The sequence below is a fragment of the Myotis lucifugus genome, unplaced genomic scaffold (genome assembly GCF_000147115.1).
Source record: "Myotis lucifugus unplaced genomic scaffold, Myoluc2.0 scaffold_0, whole genome shotgun sequence".
In the NCBI taxonomy this organism is placed as follows: Eukaryota; Metazoa; Chordata; class Mammalia; order Chiroptera; family Vespertilionidae; genus Myotis; species Myotis lucifugus.
The window spans coordinates 36413650-36432690 of record NW_005871048.1 but is presented as its reverse complement, the minus strand read 5'-3'; the positions used below and the strand labels follow the sequence as shown (position 1 = coordinate 36432690).

Sequence of the window (19041 nt, the reverse complement as noted above, 5' to 3'; positions counted from 1 at the left end):
CAGCAAAGGACCCCTTTCCCGAACCTCTGGGTGGAAATCAGGAGTTTGCATGGAGACTTTGCTGCCCAGGCCTGCTGCATAGTTCTCTAAAGACATCAGCCCTTAGGTCAGTGATGGCGAACCTATGACACGCGTGTCAGAGGTGACACGCGAACTCATTTTTTTGGTTGATTTTTCTTTGTTAAATGGCATTTAAATATATAAAATAAATATCAAAAATATAAATCTTTGTTTTACTATGGTTGCAAATATCAAAAAATTTCTATATGTGACACGGCACCAGAGTTAAGTTAGGGTTTTTCAAAATGCTGACACGCCGAGCTCAAAAGGTTCGCCATCACTGCCTTAGGTCAACGCCAGGAGACAGGAGAGAAAACAAACCCCACAAATGCACTCCAGGTACAAGGATTGATAAAGCCTTGACTTCATTCCCATTCACCATTTGGCGGCTATTGTTTACTTTCCAGGTGTGCAAGCAGTTGTTTTCTGTATTGTCCAGAGTTTTAGTTGGAGTCCATGAGAAATACAGGCTTTAGGTGGCTTCCTCCAGCCTGCCCAGCACCAGAAGGACGTGCTCATGATTTTAATGAGAATGGGCCAGCACCTGGTCTTTTGTGTTGTTGTTTTTGCCTGAATTAATACAGAAGCAGAATGAATGACACCTCATGTCAGGTAAGAATAACAGAAGCAAATGATGAGACAGGCTTTGAGCATCTGCTCGGTGCCCATGGCTGCTGTCAACACTGAGGGAAAAGACACTAGAGGTTTAATACACGGTCCCTGCTCTCAGGGGCATGTCATCTGTGGAAAGCCTGGCCCATGGGAGAAATACAAGACTATCCACAATGAAGACTAAGAAGGATACAGAGAAAGAAGAGAGAGAGGACAACTGGGGAATTAGAGGAGACATGGAGGCCACTTGGCTGCGTGCTGGTCCTTGATAGAGAGGAAAAGGAAAAGGCACATTTCAGCAGAGGAAACGGGGGCTCGATGGGGTAATTATTGTCACGGAGTTGGTTGTGTGCCCCTTTAATTGGATGCTAAGTTTATTCTCCCCCCAAAGGAAACTAAGAGGCAGTTTCCATGGCACCTTATTACTCCTGACCTGTTCCACCCGCTCCTCTCCCATCACCTGGATAGAGAGGGTTTCCAGGACTTGGTTCGGGGTGAGGACTGGAAGCCTGGTGGAGCTAGAATGCGTCAGAGGACCTTTCCTGGGGAGTCTGGAGTTACCCCAGACAAAATTCTCAGTAACTGTTGTAACTCAGCTGGCTGCTGGCACTGTTTATATGCTTCAGCTGAGTTAAAGCATTCGGAAGTTTATTTTTCATATTTTATTTGGATTGATTCCTACCATCACAAAGGCATTATCTTCATTCAGGACAGTATCTATTCTATCTGAATATATTTTCTGTTAAGTATTCAGAAAGGCCCTGCATGGAGCGCCCCTGTGAGCAGACAACTGCAAAGGAGGCGCGGCCAGGGGTGGAGCAGTTGCACAGATGACCTGCACGAACAAACGGGCCCAGTCCACTGAGCATGCTCACTCGCAGCTGTGCTGGGGACTCAGTGTCTGTGGACTTCCAGCTTTGAATGACAGCAGAGAAGAGATCATTTTCAAATGCTGAGCTGATAAAGAGACTGGTGAACTTTGCCAGCTTTGAGCCTGTCAGCCACCATGCATTACAATACGGAAGGACGGTTTTAAAAACGTAAAAGGGGATCCTGCTGCAGTCAGCGCATCAAGCAGGGCACCTGGACAGCTGACTGGACAAGGCAGCCAACCTGACAGAGATCCTGTGTCTAGTTCCCATAAGGAAACTTCGCTTCCTCCCAGTGTGACTTCATGCTGGGGTCTTGCTTGGTCCCCCCGCCCCCCTCCCCCCCCCCCCCCCCCCCGCCCCGGGGAGTAAGCTGTGCTCAGATCCAAAGTCATTGCTTAGCCGGCCCATCGGGATCACATGTAAAATGCAGGACGCGTGATTGCATCACATTTGTGTCTTTTCACGGCTTTGCCTGGGAACTCTATCTTTTGTAAAAGACCTTGCTTGTGTCCCCCCATCCTCATTCCCCCTCCTTCTGGCCAGCTGCTGGTACTGTATTTTGTCGCTTATCTAACATAAAATAAACAGAACAATCTGGAGCTAATTTAAGTGGTTTACCATATCAGGATACAGCTGGGAAAGATTTTAAGAAAAAGGCTCAACAGGAACAATAGTGCTGTGAAGCTGAGCGGCTGCAGAGAGCACAGGAAGGCAGTTTCAGACAGCCTGGCAGACAGCTGTCAGCCACTCCAATAACAATCCCCGCAGCCAATGAAAACGGGCAAAGTCTGTGCGGGCTGAGGGGCAGCTCCGCCGGAACACTAACAATGAAAACAAGAGATTAGAGGGCGCTCTGAGTTAATGGCTCAAGTGTCAGGGCCGCCAGTCTCGGGGGAGCCCTGCCACAGAGCTCCCATGCAGCAAGGACTGAAGAGGAATTGCAGATGAGGGACAACACTGCGTTTCTCCGCAGCCCTGGCCAAGATTTTTTTTTTTTTTGACGCGCATGCATACATGCTGGCTTTATCCCGACTTATGAATCCAGCAAGGCCTGCAGAGAAACATCTGTTTTTGACATCAGTTTCTTCCACGCTGCAGGCTGGTTGTCTTTTTAACTCTTTGGGGGCCCCTGGCTAGACCTTGAATTTCCTGGTGCAACTTACAGAGGTGAGAGGGCTTGAGGGAGTTAAATGAAGCTATGTGTTGCCCTTGAGAGAACTTGCAAATGCTTTATACATTACAAAAAAACCCCACAAAAACAAAAATAAAAGCAAATAAATAAATAATCCCACTTGGATCAAGCTCTTGACAAAAATCCAGCCAATTAGGGGAACTGTGTAATCCTAAAGGCAGTGAAGTTCGTGCAGAGACTGCTGACTGGAAGCGTGGAGCCCTGCACTTGAAGTCTACTGCTGCCACTTTCTGGGTCAAGGTTTTCTCACTCAGGACCAGACGCCCTTCGCCTCTTCTTCATCACTTAATTCAGGATATCAGCTATGTTCATGCCTGTTCCAGAGAGCACGCAACTTCGTAAAAACTTCCCTCTGACAAGAGCAATCTTTAGGTCTATTACAGAACAAACAAATTTGATGGGTAACTTTAAAAAGTAAACCTTGTCTATAGTCTAAAAAAAGGATGCCATCTGGAAGGTTCAATGAAAAATAAACAAATGAACAAGGAGAAATTAAATGTTTCATTAGTCACTGTTTCATCTATATAACAACAGATCATTTACGGTAAATAGCATTGATGATTAAATCTTCCATGATAATAGAACTAACTTAAGACTAAAATTTCACTGTACAAACAGGTAGAGATAGTGATAGGTTCTCTAAAAGCAGAAAAAATATTAAAACTTCTAAAGGATAAAAAGATAGGAAGGCAGGGAAATATCGCCTTTAGAAATGTAATATCCCTCCTATTCCCAGAGCATGTAAATTTGGACAATGATTACTTCAAAACTATCTAAACACACTTAAAAAAATTCTACTACCACCCTAACCAGTTTGGCTCAGTGGACAGAGCGTCGGCCTGCAGACTGAAGGGTCCCAGGTTGGATTCCGGTCAAGGGCATGTACCTTGGTTGTGGGCATATCCCCAGTAGGGAGTGTGCAGGAAGCAGCTGATTGATGTTTCTCTCTCAACGATGTTTCTAACTCTCTATCCCTCTCCCTTCTTCTCTGTAAAAAATCAATAAAATATTTTTTAAAATTCTACTACCTGAAAACATAAAATCTCTCTAGAACAGCTGTCTCACAGTAGCATGTATCAAACTACCTGGCACGTTTGCTAATGCAGATGGCTGGGCCCCACCTTCAGAGTTTCTGGTCCAGAGCGGGACCTGAGAACTTGCAGTTCTAGCACATCACCAGGTGATGGTGATGCTGCTGCTCCCGAGATCATACTTTGAAAACCATCGCTCCAAAGACAGGTTCAATACTGGTGCATAGAAGTCAACCAGCTTTACTCTGTATCTAAAATAGACACCTCAGTACACTCTGTTGTTCTTTTTTATTTAAATCCTCACCCGAGGGTATTTCTTCCATTGATTTTTAGAAAGAGTGGAAGGGAGGGGAGAGACAGAGAGAAAGAAACACTGATGTGAGAGACATTGGTTGGTTACCTCCTGCATGCTCCTCGATGGGGGCCAGAGATTGAGCCTGCAACCGAGGTATGTGCCCTTGACTAGAATTGAATCCATGATCCTTCAGTCCGCAGGCCAACACTCTAACCACTGAGCAAAACCGGCTAGGGCTTCTGTTGTTCTTTTGAATCACCACTGGTCAAGTGTGAATAAATAGTGAGAGTGGAAAATAAGCAAGAACACAAATGGAAAATGCAAAATATTCATAAACGTCACACAAAGGGGAAATGGCTGGATCCTAATTTCTGTGAAGATTAAGTTATAGAAGAATTATAAAAGTCATTCTTTTCTGAAGGGTAAATTGTCCTTGACTTAAGGTTGAAAAATATGTGGCAAAGGAAAAATTTTTATAATAATGAGTCCCTGGGCCTAGACCCTGTAGCAGTGGTTCTCACCCTGGCAGAATCACTCGGGGAATCAGAAAGTGACTTGGAAATAAATACAGAGAAGACTGTGAATCTGCTTAGAAGATGCCCAGTAGAAAAGAGTGTCTGAATTTCCATAATGGGACCACGGAGTATCAAATGATATCACAGAGGGCACCGTGAAAATGATGAGATCAAGAAAGATGGATGGCGTGGGAGAAACTGCCCCACTAGTTAGAAGCAAAGCCACAATTAAACCTCTTTTCCTAAAGCCCATTCAAATCTCTTCTATCATATTATTTGACTTCATTGGCCATAATAATTAAAAAGACAGGAAAAGGAGGTAATTGGGAGAATCTAAAATAGACATCTCAGTACACAAGAGTAAGGTCAACTGTCATCTTGGAGATTCCAGTGGTTTCATTCAAAGTATCCATTCTAAGAAGCTGAGGAGTCAATGCGGGTTTTCGTCAATTCTAAAACTACACTTCTAGTGAACGGTCATGTAACCAGGCTTCACTACCTACAACTATGTGGTTGCTGTGAGGGTGGTTAATAGCATTATTGTAGTACATGAAGACCATGTGAATCTGAAGACGAAGTAAAGAGACAGACCGACTAGAGAGACGCTGTCTGGCAGCCTTCACAGCTCATAGGCAAACTCCTCTCAAGCAAGCTGTCCCTGACACCCCAGTGATATCACCATATTGCACGGAAAAAGGTTTGCCAGAGGGAAAGTGAGATCATGGAGTGGTTTGGTGAGGCGCACAGCTTGTCTGTGACTCAGCCTACTTTATGGAACTTAAAATGAATTAAAACTACATTTTAAAAGCCATATCTTCCAGCTGGTTCCCATCACTGTTTTTGGCTAGCAGGAAAGGGACCTGTCAGTTTTTATCTGCAGGAGGTAAAAAGGGGCAGCACATTTCAGGGGAAAGCAAATAAACATATTTGCCATGATGGTTTCAGGTTTACCAACACAGCAGGTGGGGCAGGAAGCGCTGCATCATCCAAATAATTGCAACAGCAATTTCACTCAACCAGACAAGCTGACATCACAAGGCCAAGGAGAAGGTATGTTCTGAGCTTATAACATGGAGCAGAGTTCAGACGGGAGCTTCTCCAACTATCTGACTAAGGTTCCTGCATTTCAGAGGAAATTTTTTCTACTGGGATCAATTCACAATACCACTATCCATTCCCATTTCTTGGTAAAAACCACACATGTAATCAGAAATTATGTTTAAAGCAGCTTTGCTGAAAGAATAGTCAAGGAATTGGAAAGAAGAATCAATGTATCATTTTGATCACTTAAAAGCATTTTCACGGTTACTGAAAACACGCGGAGAGCTGTGGGACGGTATTCAGGTGAGTTGGTGGGACCCTCTGGGAAAGTTTCCTGGTCAGCCAGAGCAGAATCTCCCTCACCAACCAGTCCTTCTCCTACCAGCCAAAACCATGAAGAGGGCCAGGCTTTGAAATATAGTTTTAATTTACTTTAAGTATCATAAAGTATGCCAAGACACAGACAAAAAGTTGGGAAAAGTGGAGATATATATAAAACTAGGCTACTTTCTCATGCCTATACTAAAATAAACTCAAAATGGATTAAAGTCTTAAATGTGAGACATAAAATTCCTAGAAGAAAACACAGGCAGTAAACTGTTTGACATGACTCTCAGGAATATATATATTTTTTGTGTATGGCTCTTTAGGTAAGGGAAACAAAAGAAAAAATAAACAAATGGATTACATCAAACTAAAAGTTTTGCACAGCAAAGAAAACCATAAAAAAAGACAACCTCATGAATGGAAGAAGATATTAACCAATGATACATCCAATAAGGGGTTAATATCCAAATTATATAAGGAATGCATACAACTCAACACACACACACACAAAAACAAACCTCCCAATCCAATTAAAAAGTGGGCAGAGAACCTAAATAGACACTTCTCCAAAGAGGACATACAGATAGCCAACAGACATATGAGAAGATACGCAACATCATTTATCATCAGGTAAATGCAAATTAAAACCACACCTGTCAGAATGGCTATCATCAATAAATCAACAAACAGTAAGTGTTGGTGAGGATGTGGAGAAAAGGGAATCTTCATGCTCTGTTGGTAGGGATTGTAAACTGGTGCAGCTATTATGGAAAACAGTATGGAAGTTCCTCAAAAAGATAAAAATGGAACTGTCTTATGACCCAGCATTTCCGCTTCTGGATATTTACTGAAGAAATCCAAAACACTAATTTGAAAGGTATATGCATCCCAATGTTCATTGCAGCAATATTTACAATAACCAAATATGGAAGCAACCTAAATGTCCATGATAAATGAAGGGATAAAGATGTAGTACATATAGACTATGGAATATTACTCAGCCATAAAAAAGAATGAAATCTTACCATTTTCAACAGCAAGGATAGACCTAGGGAGTATTATGCTAAGTGAAGTAAGTCAGACAAAGAAGGACAAATACCACATGATTTCACTGATATGTGGAATCTAAAAACAAAATAAATGAACAAAGAGAAACAAATTCAAAGATACAGAGAACAAATTGATGGTCAGACAGGGGGAAGCGGGGTTTGGTGAACAGGCAAAAAAGGTGAAAGGGATTAAGAAGTACAAATTGCCAGTTATAATAATAGTCACCAGAATATAAAGTACAGCATAGTCAATAATCTATATATATAAAAGGTTAATATGCAAAGTGTCCCCTCAGGAGTTCGACCGGGAGACTAGGAGTTACATCGCTTGCTATGATGTGCACTGACCACCAGGGGGCGGCACGGAACAAAGGAAGGCCCTGACCGGCAGCCGGAAGGCCCCAATTGGCCCTGATCACTGGCCAAGCCTCAGGACCCTACCCGTGCACGAATTTCATGCACCGGGCCTCTAGTATTATAACTATATATTGTATCTGATGGGTGCTAGACTTAATATAGTGATCACTTCATAAGTTATATGTTATACACCTGAAACTAATATAATATTGTTTGTCAACTGTAATTGAAAAGTAAATTTTAAAAAATCACAACAATTTGGGTGGACTTAGTATTTTTCCTGTCTTGTTGTATGATGGAACCTATTTATTTCATTTGATGCTCAAATTTCTTATACTATAATCAGACACAAATGTAGTGGTTCCTATCAGTTTATTTTAAAAGTGAGTTAGAGCCTCTTGATTCACATTTCAACATAGGCTCAGTGTTGCACATTTGTGATTGGGAGCTGAAATGTACAGACTTACCACTTTACATACATCGCAATTATTCTCTACCACTATGTATTTTATGTGAACATATAAAATTAAGATACCCAAAATTTTAGCCAAAAATAATCTCTTTTCAAGATGTAGTCACCCAAATCATGATTTGTTCAAATGACTGCTATTATTAAAATTTATGCTTTCAAACAATTTTAATATCAGAGAAATTTTCACCATAGGAAGTTAACTAGTTTGGGTGGGTCAACAGTGAGATCAAGGAAGAAATCAAATGAAAATGAACACACAACAACCCAAAAATCTACGGGAAACAGGGAAAGCAGTATTTTGAGTGTTAGATAATGAATAATTTCCACTTTCTTCATTATACCCTTTAATAGTTGTTTTTTTTTTCATTTTCTACCATGATCATGTATTTATTTTTTTGGTTAATCCATCCGAGGATATTTTTTCCATTGATTTTTTTTTAGAGAGAGTGGATATTTACGTGAAGAAATCCAAAACACTAATTTGAAAAGGTATATGCACACAAATAAGAAAGTGTTCTAGGATGGAAATGACACACAAAAAAATCACTGTACTTGGAAAAGTCATCCTAGGAGGGATTGATTAGATGTGGCCCATACTGTGAAGGAAAAATATAAAAGAGATCCTAGAGATTACAGTTGGTTAAGAGCAAAAACCCCCGGAAAGGAAGAAACCTGTGGTGCCAATAATCTCTGAAATATTTTCTCATTAAGAAAACATGAGAAAAGAGCCCCACAAGGTTAAGGATTGTTCTGCAAGAAGGGAACAAGCCTGGAAGGCAGAATTTCTGTATACAACATTCTGTTGATGCTTTGTACCTAATTGCCAAAGTCAGCAAGAGAAGTGATGGGGATTTTTTCAAATATATTTTTATGATTGTTTTTAGGCCTGGTGGGGGGGATCTCATGCTTCTGAAAGCAACGCATGTTTGAGGCCAAGCCCAGCAGGGCTATCTCCCGCAAAGAGCCTGGGCACTCTTTCCCAGCCCTCCTTGAAGAGCAAGGGCCATAAACTCCTGGGAAGGAAGGAGCCGGCAGTCTTTCCTCCCCTGACGAAGCAAGGGCCTCAGATCAAGCCAGAAAACCACAGCAATCATTGTAGAAACCCCAAGTAGAGAGGAATTTGGGACAGAACGCCAGCAAAAGCTAGCTGTGGAACTCTAATTTTTGATCAAATGCCTTGCTTAAAAAAAAAAAAAAAGCAGTTACCACTGCCTCGAGGAGAACCCCACGTGTGGACTGTAAAATAGGAGAGAATTACACTGTTTGGGTTCTAGTAGCTAAAATTTAGCCACTCTTTTTCTTTTTTCCTAAGAAAACTGCTACAGAGTAAATCCCTATTTTTACATTCTTGAAGTTATGAATATAAATACACAGCTTTTGTTTTTCAACAGATAATTAAGTGCCTTCTTTGAAACCTACTTAAATTTGTCTCTTCCATCTATTAATAATGACAGTAAATTTTAAAATTCCAGACCAAAAACCCTGAAATACAATCTACTTTTTGCTGATTCCTAAAGTAATAATTCCTAGGCCATTTGGTTCCTTCTCTCATCCTCCAGCTGCCGACTATGTATTTGCATACAGAGCTTGTGGTAACCCAACTTTCTATCAGCCCCTTCCTCTGGCTGTGACTGTGGTTCCCATGGGATTATTTCTACAAGGAATCTACTTCTCACCTTCCTTCATTGTCCAGAGCATCTGTCCAACCTAACATTCCTCTTGCCTTCATAGGGAATTTTGGCTCCAATGAGTTCTGAGAGGAATGTATGATATAAGAAATAGATCCATCTTAAATGTGACCTTTAAAATGGAATGCAACACAAAAGGAGAAAGTAAACCCAAACAAATTGGAAAGCTTCTTGCAATTCAGTCAATAAATACGCTCAGTTCAATATGTATTTTTCATTAATCATAAGCTCAGGGAGAGGCCACTTATAAACTCATAGGCCAATTATACAGTCAGGGAAAGGCCACACCTTATAGAAGTGGGAAAATAAAGATTTTTTTCATGCTTCTCATGCTGAAAATGTCATAATATGAAAAATACAGTATTGCAGCACACAAGCAATAGCAATATAATAAAACATTGAAGATCTTGATAAACAGGGATTGAGAAAGATTTCTGCCTTAGAAACTGTAGGATTGTGGAGTCAATGGTTTGCTGAAGAGAATGCAAATGCAAGACTGTTCTGGGGACCGTCAAAATGTATTGGTTATTACTATTTCTCAATAAAAGTCAACAAATCTGTATGTATTACTACCTATTGCTAATAAAATTTTAAAGTGATCCAATATGCTTTCAGCATGGACATTAACACAGAAAAATTTAAGAGGTGAAACGGGCTGACTTCTGGCCAGGAAAGAAGAGTCTCCCAGTTTTGAGCCATGTGTCATTATTTCCCTCTCTGGTAGATGTGCTGAATAAAGAGGTAACTGCGAAGAGAAAGACAGTGTGGACACACTATACAGTTTCTTCACTTAACAGGTCTTCCTCAGCTTTGTCAGAAATTCATCTAAGTGTTTGAAGAACCTAGTGAGATTGGTTTGCCAGCACTCAGATTACTTTGCTTTTGGCACAGAATTTCTATAATTTTTAATAAGCCTGCCAATTGCATAAGTACATTTAAAACCATGAAGCTCTCCAGTTCTAGTTTTTAAGGGAATTCTATATATAAGGGAGAAAAGGACCTAAGATTTAGACGAATTAGTTCAGACTCTTTATTACTCTAAGATATTAATCTACATATAATTTTGTGAAAGCTCAGAAAATAAATGCTAAAAGTTTAGGGTCTGTAATAAATGCCTCTATTGGTTTCAGTAAAAATTTGCTATTGAGCAGTGTCCAGTCAGGGCTCCTCGACGGTCTCCTGACCCTCTGGGGCAGGACATGTCTCCACTGTGCAGCGCTGCCTGAGCACTACAGGGCTGGACCTTCAAATGACTTCACCCTCAAAACACTGTGACAGCCAAAGCCATTTCTGCACATTTCCCAGTAGACCCCACCCCAGTCTCAAATGGACTATGAATCTACTGCTCTGTGGACTACACGGGCACTCTGGCCACGGGCTGCATTCTTTCCAGCTCTCTGCAAATGCACCCCATTGCCAACAGAAGGGATGGTTCCATCAAAGGCTATCACCAGTCCTGATGAAAGTTCTGAAAGCACAGAATTACAGCACCTCAACTTTCCTAGTAACAAGGACTCTCAGAGATCAACTGTCCACGCTCTCCTATGCATTTCTTAAATCTGTCCTTTCATCTCCTTCAAATTTCTCTCTGCCTTTACTCAGGCCCTCCTTACCCTCTACCCCTCTTGACCGCCATCACCTTCTAAAACGCCAATCTGCCTTCAGTCATCCTCCACACTAATCCTAAAATGAAAATATGATCCTACTTAATACCTTTCGATGCTTCCCCACGGCCTTCAGAGCACCTTCTACCTCCTTCCTCTCTGAGCCAGGTCTTACATTACAATCTCCAGCTTCACATCTAACCATTCCCCACCTTATACTCTGGGCTCCAGCCGTGCTGAACCTACTACATGACTGTTCTCCATTCTGCCCTTGCTCATGTTCATGGCTCATAGCTGAGGATGCTGCCCAGGTTCCTCCCCACCAGCACACCATTTATCTGACCATCTCATTCCCAGCCTTTAACTCTCAAAAAGGCTCCACCTTCTGACACCATCACATTGGGCGTTAATATTCCAACATGTGAATTTGGAGTGAAAAACATTCAGAGTAGTAGTGGCCGTGAGAAAAGCACTTCACCTCTTTCATTCTTCATTTATCTATACTAGTATATACAAAAGCCCAGCAACTGGAACAGCGGAATGACCAGAACGACTGGAACGACCAATGGCTATGACACACACTGTGGCAGCCAACCAGCCTGATCCAGGCCCCGACCGCCCCCCCCCCCCACACCTGGCCAGCCCGGCCCCCAATCAACCCCCAACACCCCAATCGGGGGCGGGCCGGCTGGCCAACTGCCCACAGCCCCTCCCCCTGCCCCCCCCTCCCTCCCACCGGCCTGGCCCAATGGGCCCCTATCAGGGCAGGCCCGTGCACGAATTTGTGCACTGGGCCTCCAGTAAATTTATAAAATGGAGATGAAGAAACTTATTTCACAAGGTTACATTGAGCTTCAATGCTTAATGACATGACCAGTGAACTGACTAAGGCAAACAAAGGATTGCAAAGCAACTAAAAACAAAATCAATAGCAATCTACACTGGCGATATTAAAGAGCAGAATTAAAATTGCAAAAATGTAATGCAGAGGAGCTGGATCCACAAGACTGAGAAAAAGGACAAAACACAGAAAATGATGAGAGAGACATTGAGTCGGTGATTCAACTTACTAATTAAAGATACTTTTGAGAAATAAATCAAGCAGAACAAAAGCAATAAACTATAATATGAACAGGGAAAACTTCCTGGAGTGAAAAATAATCTCAGCGTAGAGATCAAAGGGTTCACTGTATTTCAGGCAAAATTAATTTTAAAATATTTTAATGACCCACGCCTAGATATAATTCAGCAAAAATCTAAACTATGAAGATAATTTTTAAAAAAAAGCCTCCAAAAATGGTTTCAGGGACCAGCTTACCCAGACAGATCTTTCAAACAGCCTGTGAACTTGCTCTAGAGCAGAGGAAAAAAAAATGGAAAAACCATCCAAACTGCTTTATTAAGTGAGCATAACCAAGACAACAAAACCTGACACAGAGAGAAAAAGCCCCCCCCCACTTTTTACTCCTGACTCAATACAAACATCCTAAATAAACCACTAACAAATTGAATTCAGCAGAATAATAAAAATGCATATACATGATCAAGTTGGATTTAGCCCAGCCCAACAAAGCAAACATGGACCAAGACTAATATATCTACTAATATATCATAGTGTCGCCACGGACACAAACAATAGGGTGGTGAAGGCTTGGGGAGGGGGAAGGGGGGCCAGCTAGAAAGGGTTAATGGGGGGAAAACAGGGGACATATGTAATACTTTCAACAATAAAGATTTAATTAAAAAAAATATATATATATATCATAGTGAGACAACCTTAATATAAAGTAATCCCCATTTTCTTAGTGAAAAGCTCCAAAAATTATTTTTTCTGTCTTGAATAAATATAATATGAATGTTTATAAAATAGTCAACTATCTATTTAAAAGTTATGTATACACACTTGAAATCATATAAGAAAATATCTCAAAATATTGATTTTTTCCACACTTTCATACATCATGAAAAAACTTTATTCTACTCCTTCCCATGCCTACTTGACATCAATATCCGTTGTCACAGGAGCCACTCTGAGATATTTGGCAGTTTCCCAGAGCTACCATCTTCTCTGACTGAGCACTTTCAGTCTGTATATGAAAGATTTTCGTATACATTTTACTAATTTTCTTTCATCTCTGACACTTCTATTACAGAGAAAGGGCAAATAGCAATATTAAAATATTTGCTCTAAGTAATTCCCTTTTAATGTGCATGAATTTCGTGCACCAGGCCACTAGTTACTATATAAAAAGCAGCAAGAATTACAGTTTTAGGAGGAGCACTAGTTGAGACAAATGCAAAGAGTTTACAAATGAATAAGAAAGCTTTGAGTTAGACATTTGTGGATTCACTCTGTTACCTCCTAGCTATGTGACCCTAATCAAGTTACTTAATGTTCTCTAAGCCTCTAGTTCCTTATCCACAGAGCACTTTCAGTCTGTATATGACACATTAATACATATATACTTTTGTTTCAGGAGATAATTTCTCTTTAAACTATATCACTCTGATCTCTACAACAAAGACTGTTTTATAAACTTACCACTGCTAATTCTTATAATCGTGAGATCATTTCCCAGGAATAATTACTCAATGAGTATAGATTTCTTGACCTCTTTTGTTATTGCTTCTTTCAGTGAGTTGCCTCTTAAGTATTCAGTACCAACACTGATCAACGTGCTTTCCAGGCTGTTCGACATAAAGCCATTGACAAAAACCCTCAGTATGAGAGAGATCTTGTACGGACTTGTATATAAGATGTCTCCCTCTTTTCTGAAGAGTAAGTTTTGGAGGAAAAATAAATGTAATAGCAACCCTTTCCACAACAGAGAATACTTAGAAAATTATAGCAGCGGAACAAGGTTGCTCAGGGTAGCCCCTGGCCTTGCCCAGGCTCCTCGAGAGATTGGTATTGCAGCACACCATGCAGAAAGCTCTGCTATGTCATGAGGTCCAATAAGAACGTCCAGACCACCATCTGCATCACCTCAGAGGCAGGAGATGCAGTGGAGCCAGAAAGGCGGGTGCCTGGCTCTGCCTGGCTGTGTGACCCTGGGCAAGTTACTCAGCCTCTTTGTGCTTCAGTTCTCACACCTGCAAGAGAACTATTGTGAGGATCAATTTAACTAATTCCCGTAAAGCACTTAGAACTATGTCCTGAAAGTAGTAAGCACACAATAATTGCTAGATTCAATAACCATGCCGGATTGGAAGCAAAACAAAACAACCTTTAAAAAACACACAAAACAACTATGAGTACAATAACCAGATTCATTCCTCAACATGCCACTTCACACCCCTTACACAGTCACTTTACAGTAAAACTCACCAGGTTACAAACAGGTTACAAACACAACCTCAGGTTGTAGCCAAGGAACACTAGGAATCTGAGAAAGCTCCTTCATGAAATGCAGACCAAAACAAAGATACAAACAACCTTAGAAGGAAGAGAGACAACATTGGGAGTATAAGCAAACTTAAAACTATATGTATGTGTACACACACACACACAATTAATGGTTAAGAGCACAGGCTTTGGAGAAATAAATTATTAATTGCACCCAAAAAATGATAAAAAAAACAAAACTTCACACAAAAAATGAATTATCAGAAAACAAGAAAGAGTCCTTGATAATTAAAAACTATGGTCGTTACAATGAATTCAATAGAATGGTTATAAAATAATAATGAGAAAATAATGATGAAGGAAAGAAAACAGGAGGGAGAGAGAGAGAGAGAGAGAGAGAGAGAGAGAGAGAGAGAGAGATATTAGAGGATTAATCCAATATCCAAATAACAGGAGTTTTTTGAAGGCAGACTAGGAGGAAGGTGGGATGGAGGGTCAAACAATTCTGCCATAAATAATACAAGAAATTTCCCATAAAAAAAAAAAAGATCAGCATTTTCCAATAGGAAGTACTCTCCGAATACTCAACATAATGAATAAACCAAGACCTATACCCAAAGTACATCCCTAGGGAATAGAAACTATGTCTACTATATATAACAGGTTAGAAGTCGGAATGACATCACCATAATAATGATTTTCAAGAAATTTCTTCTTTCTACTTTTCTGTTTTTCCTATAATCAACATGCATAATTTTTATTGTCAGAAAATTTTAATGTAAAAAAATCTATACTTGGCGGCTCTAGCCTAGATTTAAATGGCTCCATTTCTTATCTGTCTTCATAATGTCACAATCTGTCTCTGACACAGAGCCCCCTGCAGTCAGCAGAAGTCCTCCTGACAGAGGCTGCAGAGATTGCTGAGAACAAGCCAGTCCAAGGATTCAGTGCCCAGCTGCCCTGCGTGAGGGATGCCCTCTCATACTTACTCAGAAAGCACTTGTTGTCAAGCATACTCCCAGAATATTTTCATATTGGAAGAAAGGTGGGGAAGCCCGTAATTCTTTTTCCTTAGACACATCTTTCTACCCATTATGATCGTGTCTTCACTCTTGCAGTTAGCATTCATTTTAATAAGGAACCGCTAAATGCTCCAATTTGTCTTCATTCCATTCATCGAATACCATGTCCTAAACTTTGCCAAGAGATGATTTTCCTGTTGACAGGCTTACCTGTGGAGAAGATGAACACCGTGTTGTTCCAGAGCCCACGGCTTTTTAAGGCTGCGGTGACGTTTCCCACGGCTTCATCCATAAGGGAAACCATTCCTGCATAGTGACGCCTGTTCTTATCTTGGATAAAGTCGTATGGCTTCAGGTACTCCTCGGGGACCTGAAGGGGCTCGTGGACAGACTGGAGAGCAAGGTAGAGAAACAGAGGCTGGAAAGAGAGTTTATGCAAATCAGTCAGGAGGGCATGGAAGCATTAAATGCACAGATGTTCAGATTTATCAGTTAAAAAAAACTAATATCAAGGCAACCCACAGAATGGGCTGAAAATATCTGTAAATCATACATGTACCTGATAAGGGACTTGTATGGAGAATATATAAAGAACTCTTGCAACTCAATAATAAAAGACAATTAACCCAATTACAAAATGGGCAAAGAATTTGAACAGACATTTCTCCAAAGAAGATATACAAATGGCCAATAAGCAAATGAAAAGATGCTCAACATCATTAGTCATTAAGAAAATCAAAACCACTCTGAGATACCACTTCCCACCCACTAGGAGGTTATAACACACAAAAAAACCCAGAAAATAATAAGTGTGGGTGAAGCTGTAGAGACACTAAAACACTAATTCATTGATGGTGGGAATGCAAATGGTGCAGCCAGTATGAAAAACAATTTGGCAGTTCCTGAAATTGTTAAACATAGAGCTACCATATGACCCAGCATTCCCATTCCTAGAAAATGAAAGCTATGTCCACACAAAAACTTGTACATGAATGTTCAGAGCAGCATTATTCACGGTAGCCCAAAAATGTCCGCCCGTTAATGAACAGGTAAACAAAACGTGATGTATTTCCAGCAACACTCAGCAATGGAAGGAATATTATCAGCCATCAATTCTGTGCTAAGAGGCACAGAGCTTCTTTTTGTGGTGATGATAGTATTTTAAACTTAGATAGAGATGGTTGCATAACTCTGAGTTTACTATTGAATTGTATACTTTAAATGGCTGAATTTTATGTGAATTATGCCTCAATAAAGATGTTAAAAATGTAACAAAAGACACATGATAAAAGACGAAAAATAAAAGCTTGAGTTCTAAAATAGCCTAGAAGGCTCTGATCCAAACAAATAATAATATCAATCATAATAACTACATGTGAAATATCTATGTGCTAGATACTATAAAGATGTATATATTCCATCTTATTTAATACTCCAAACCACCCTATGTTACATTCACTTTACAGATAAGTTAACAGGCTTAGAAAGGTTAGATGACTTGCCCAAGTTCATATTAATTGCAGAGCAATTTCGCATTGAAAACCCCACTACTATAGTGTGGATATGTACCAATAGATGCTTTAACGTTTTGCTCTAGCTGAAAAATAATTTCACACCTTTTAGTAGAGGGTAGGGATTTTTGATGTTTTTATGAGAAAACAAGTGAATACCATGCTTTGTTAGTCTTTGATCCAGGACCAAACATACGGCCAATTTAATTTCTGGAAACTAACAAAGGAGTGTGAAGCATTGATTCTATTTTACCTCTCAGACCAATTTATAGCATTTAACATTAGTGGTAGTCCAGGTCAGCCTCTCCTTTTTAAGGAGCCTTTCTGAAGGCTTTCTCCTCTTTGTGCTTCTACAGAATTCTTTAATGAGCTGAAACCCTCAAAAAGACTAGTCCAACCCAAGAATAAATATATAATTCTGTTCAAGTATTTGAGGCATTTAAATCTCATAAATGAATAGGAAAAAGTCAGAAAACAGACTGGGAATGGGTGTCTCATATTTCATTCTTCATTGTTGATAAACTGTTTTAAATGATCTATTCTATACCCCTGCGGTAACATAAGGAGTATACATGGACAGCACTCAAATAGACACACAAAAGGTTATTTGTAGTTCAGTCCTTTGGCAGTTAGAAATATCTTTCCCCCAAAATCAAAGTCTTCAAAATAGCTGCTGAATATCAAAGTAATCACTTCAAAACCTACTTAACTGAAGAAGTAATGGAATGAAAACCATGATACGGTGGAACCTGTGCTTCATTTGTGCATTACTTCCACGGGAAGACATTCCAAATTCCAACTCCAAAGGTCGACTTTAAAGCTCTGACACTAAGTTAGCCCCACTCTGCCTCCACACACACACTTCCTCCTCCAGCCACACAAGTCACAGGGACACTCCTGCGCTCCTCCCGATCCGGGTGAGAGAGTCCCAGGGGATGCTGTGTCCAGGTGCTGAGGAAGGACTCTGGGCTGAGATGTTTGGAGGGAAGGATGTGAAGTGGCATCAATGGCCTGACAGGCAGTGAGGGGCTGTGGTCGGAGGAGCCGTCTGGTCTTTAGCCCTAGACTAAGCCAACCCCAGCCACCAGCCAAGGGCTAGATAGGGTTAAAAATCGTAAGGCTACAATAAATTACAGCCCAAATTACAAGCAGTTTTAAAAATCAGGAATAATCACATAAAAATCTGTTTTGTTTTGTCTTGTTTTAATTTTCCTGAAAAATCAACTTCTGACAACTCCACACCCACACTCCATCTAGTAACAAGCAGCTGAGTATGAGAAGCAGGGACCCCAGTCTCAGAAGCTCGCCATTTCTCTAGTCCCCACTGTGCCATGTGAGCGGCTTCACTTATTTAGGTAAGTAGCCTGAGTCTGGTAAACACGAGAGTTTGTGACTTTGGTCTGGATTTCCTACAGTGGGCAGGGTGGAGGAAATCTGAAAGGAGCTTCGCTGTTTAAAAAGATATGCAACATGGAAACCCATGTGGCTGGTGATGGAGAGAAAGGGCAAAAGGGAGGTTGGTCCTGGCCAGCAAGTGAGGTGAGGGTTGTGAGGGAGAGTTCTTATATCCATGCCAGGAATCTACACTAATAAAAGAGAAACATGGTAATTAGTGTACGACCGCTACCCTTCCCATTGGCTAATCAGGGAGATATGCAAATTAACTGTCAGCCAAGATGGCGGCCGGCAGCCAGGCAGCTGATGCGAACAGGGAGGCTTGCTTGCTTCAGTGACAGAGGACTCCAACATTCCCCCGCCTGCCTTGCCAGCCTCTGAGCTTCAGTTGGAAACATTGTAACATTTATAGAAGATAAACAAAACCCCAGAAACCTCCTGTCAGTCAGCCGGGATCTCAGAGCTGGAGTCACAACATTGTTTCGAATACAGAAAACAAAGGCCAGAAACCTGCTTTCAGCCAAGCCTCAGAGAGAAAGCCGGCTCTCAGCTCCAGTGACAGCCATAGAAGGTAAATAAATGCCAGAATAAAAAAAAAAAGAAAAAAAAGAGAGGTTTGAGCTTCAGTCGGCCCGCCAGCCTGAAAACGGCC

At 40.8% G+C, this 19041-nt stretch overlaps 1 protein-coding gene across 1 annotated transcript in view; it reads right to left on the bottom strand.

Annotated features, from left to right (window-relative positions):
• Positions 1 to 19041, bottom strand: part of ARSB (arylsulfatase B) — a gene marked incomplete at its 5' end in the record, with an annotated part of 131502 nt that overhangs the window by 83487 nt on the left and 28974 nt on the right. The window contains one exon of the mRNA XM_006081550.2: positions 15694 to 15901. Coding sequence (XP_006081612.1) covers positions 15694 to 15901 — 208 coding nt within the window. The remainder of the gene's footprint in view (positions 1 to 15693; positions 15902 to 19041) is intronic.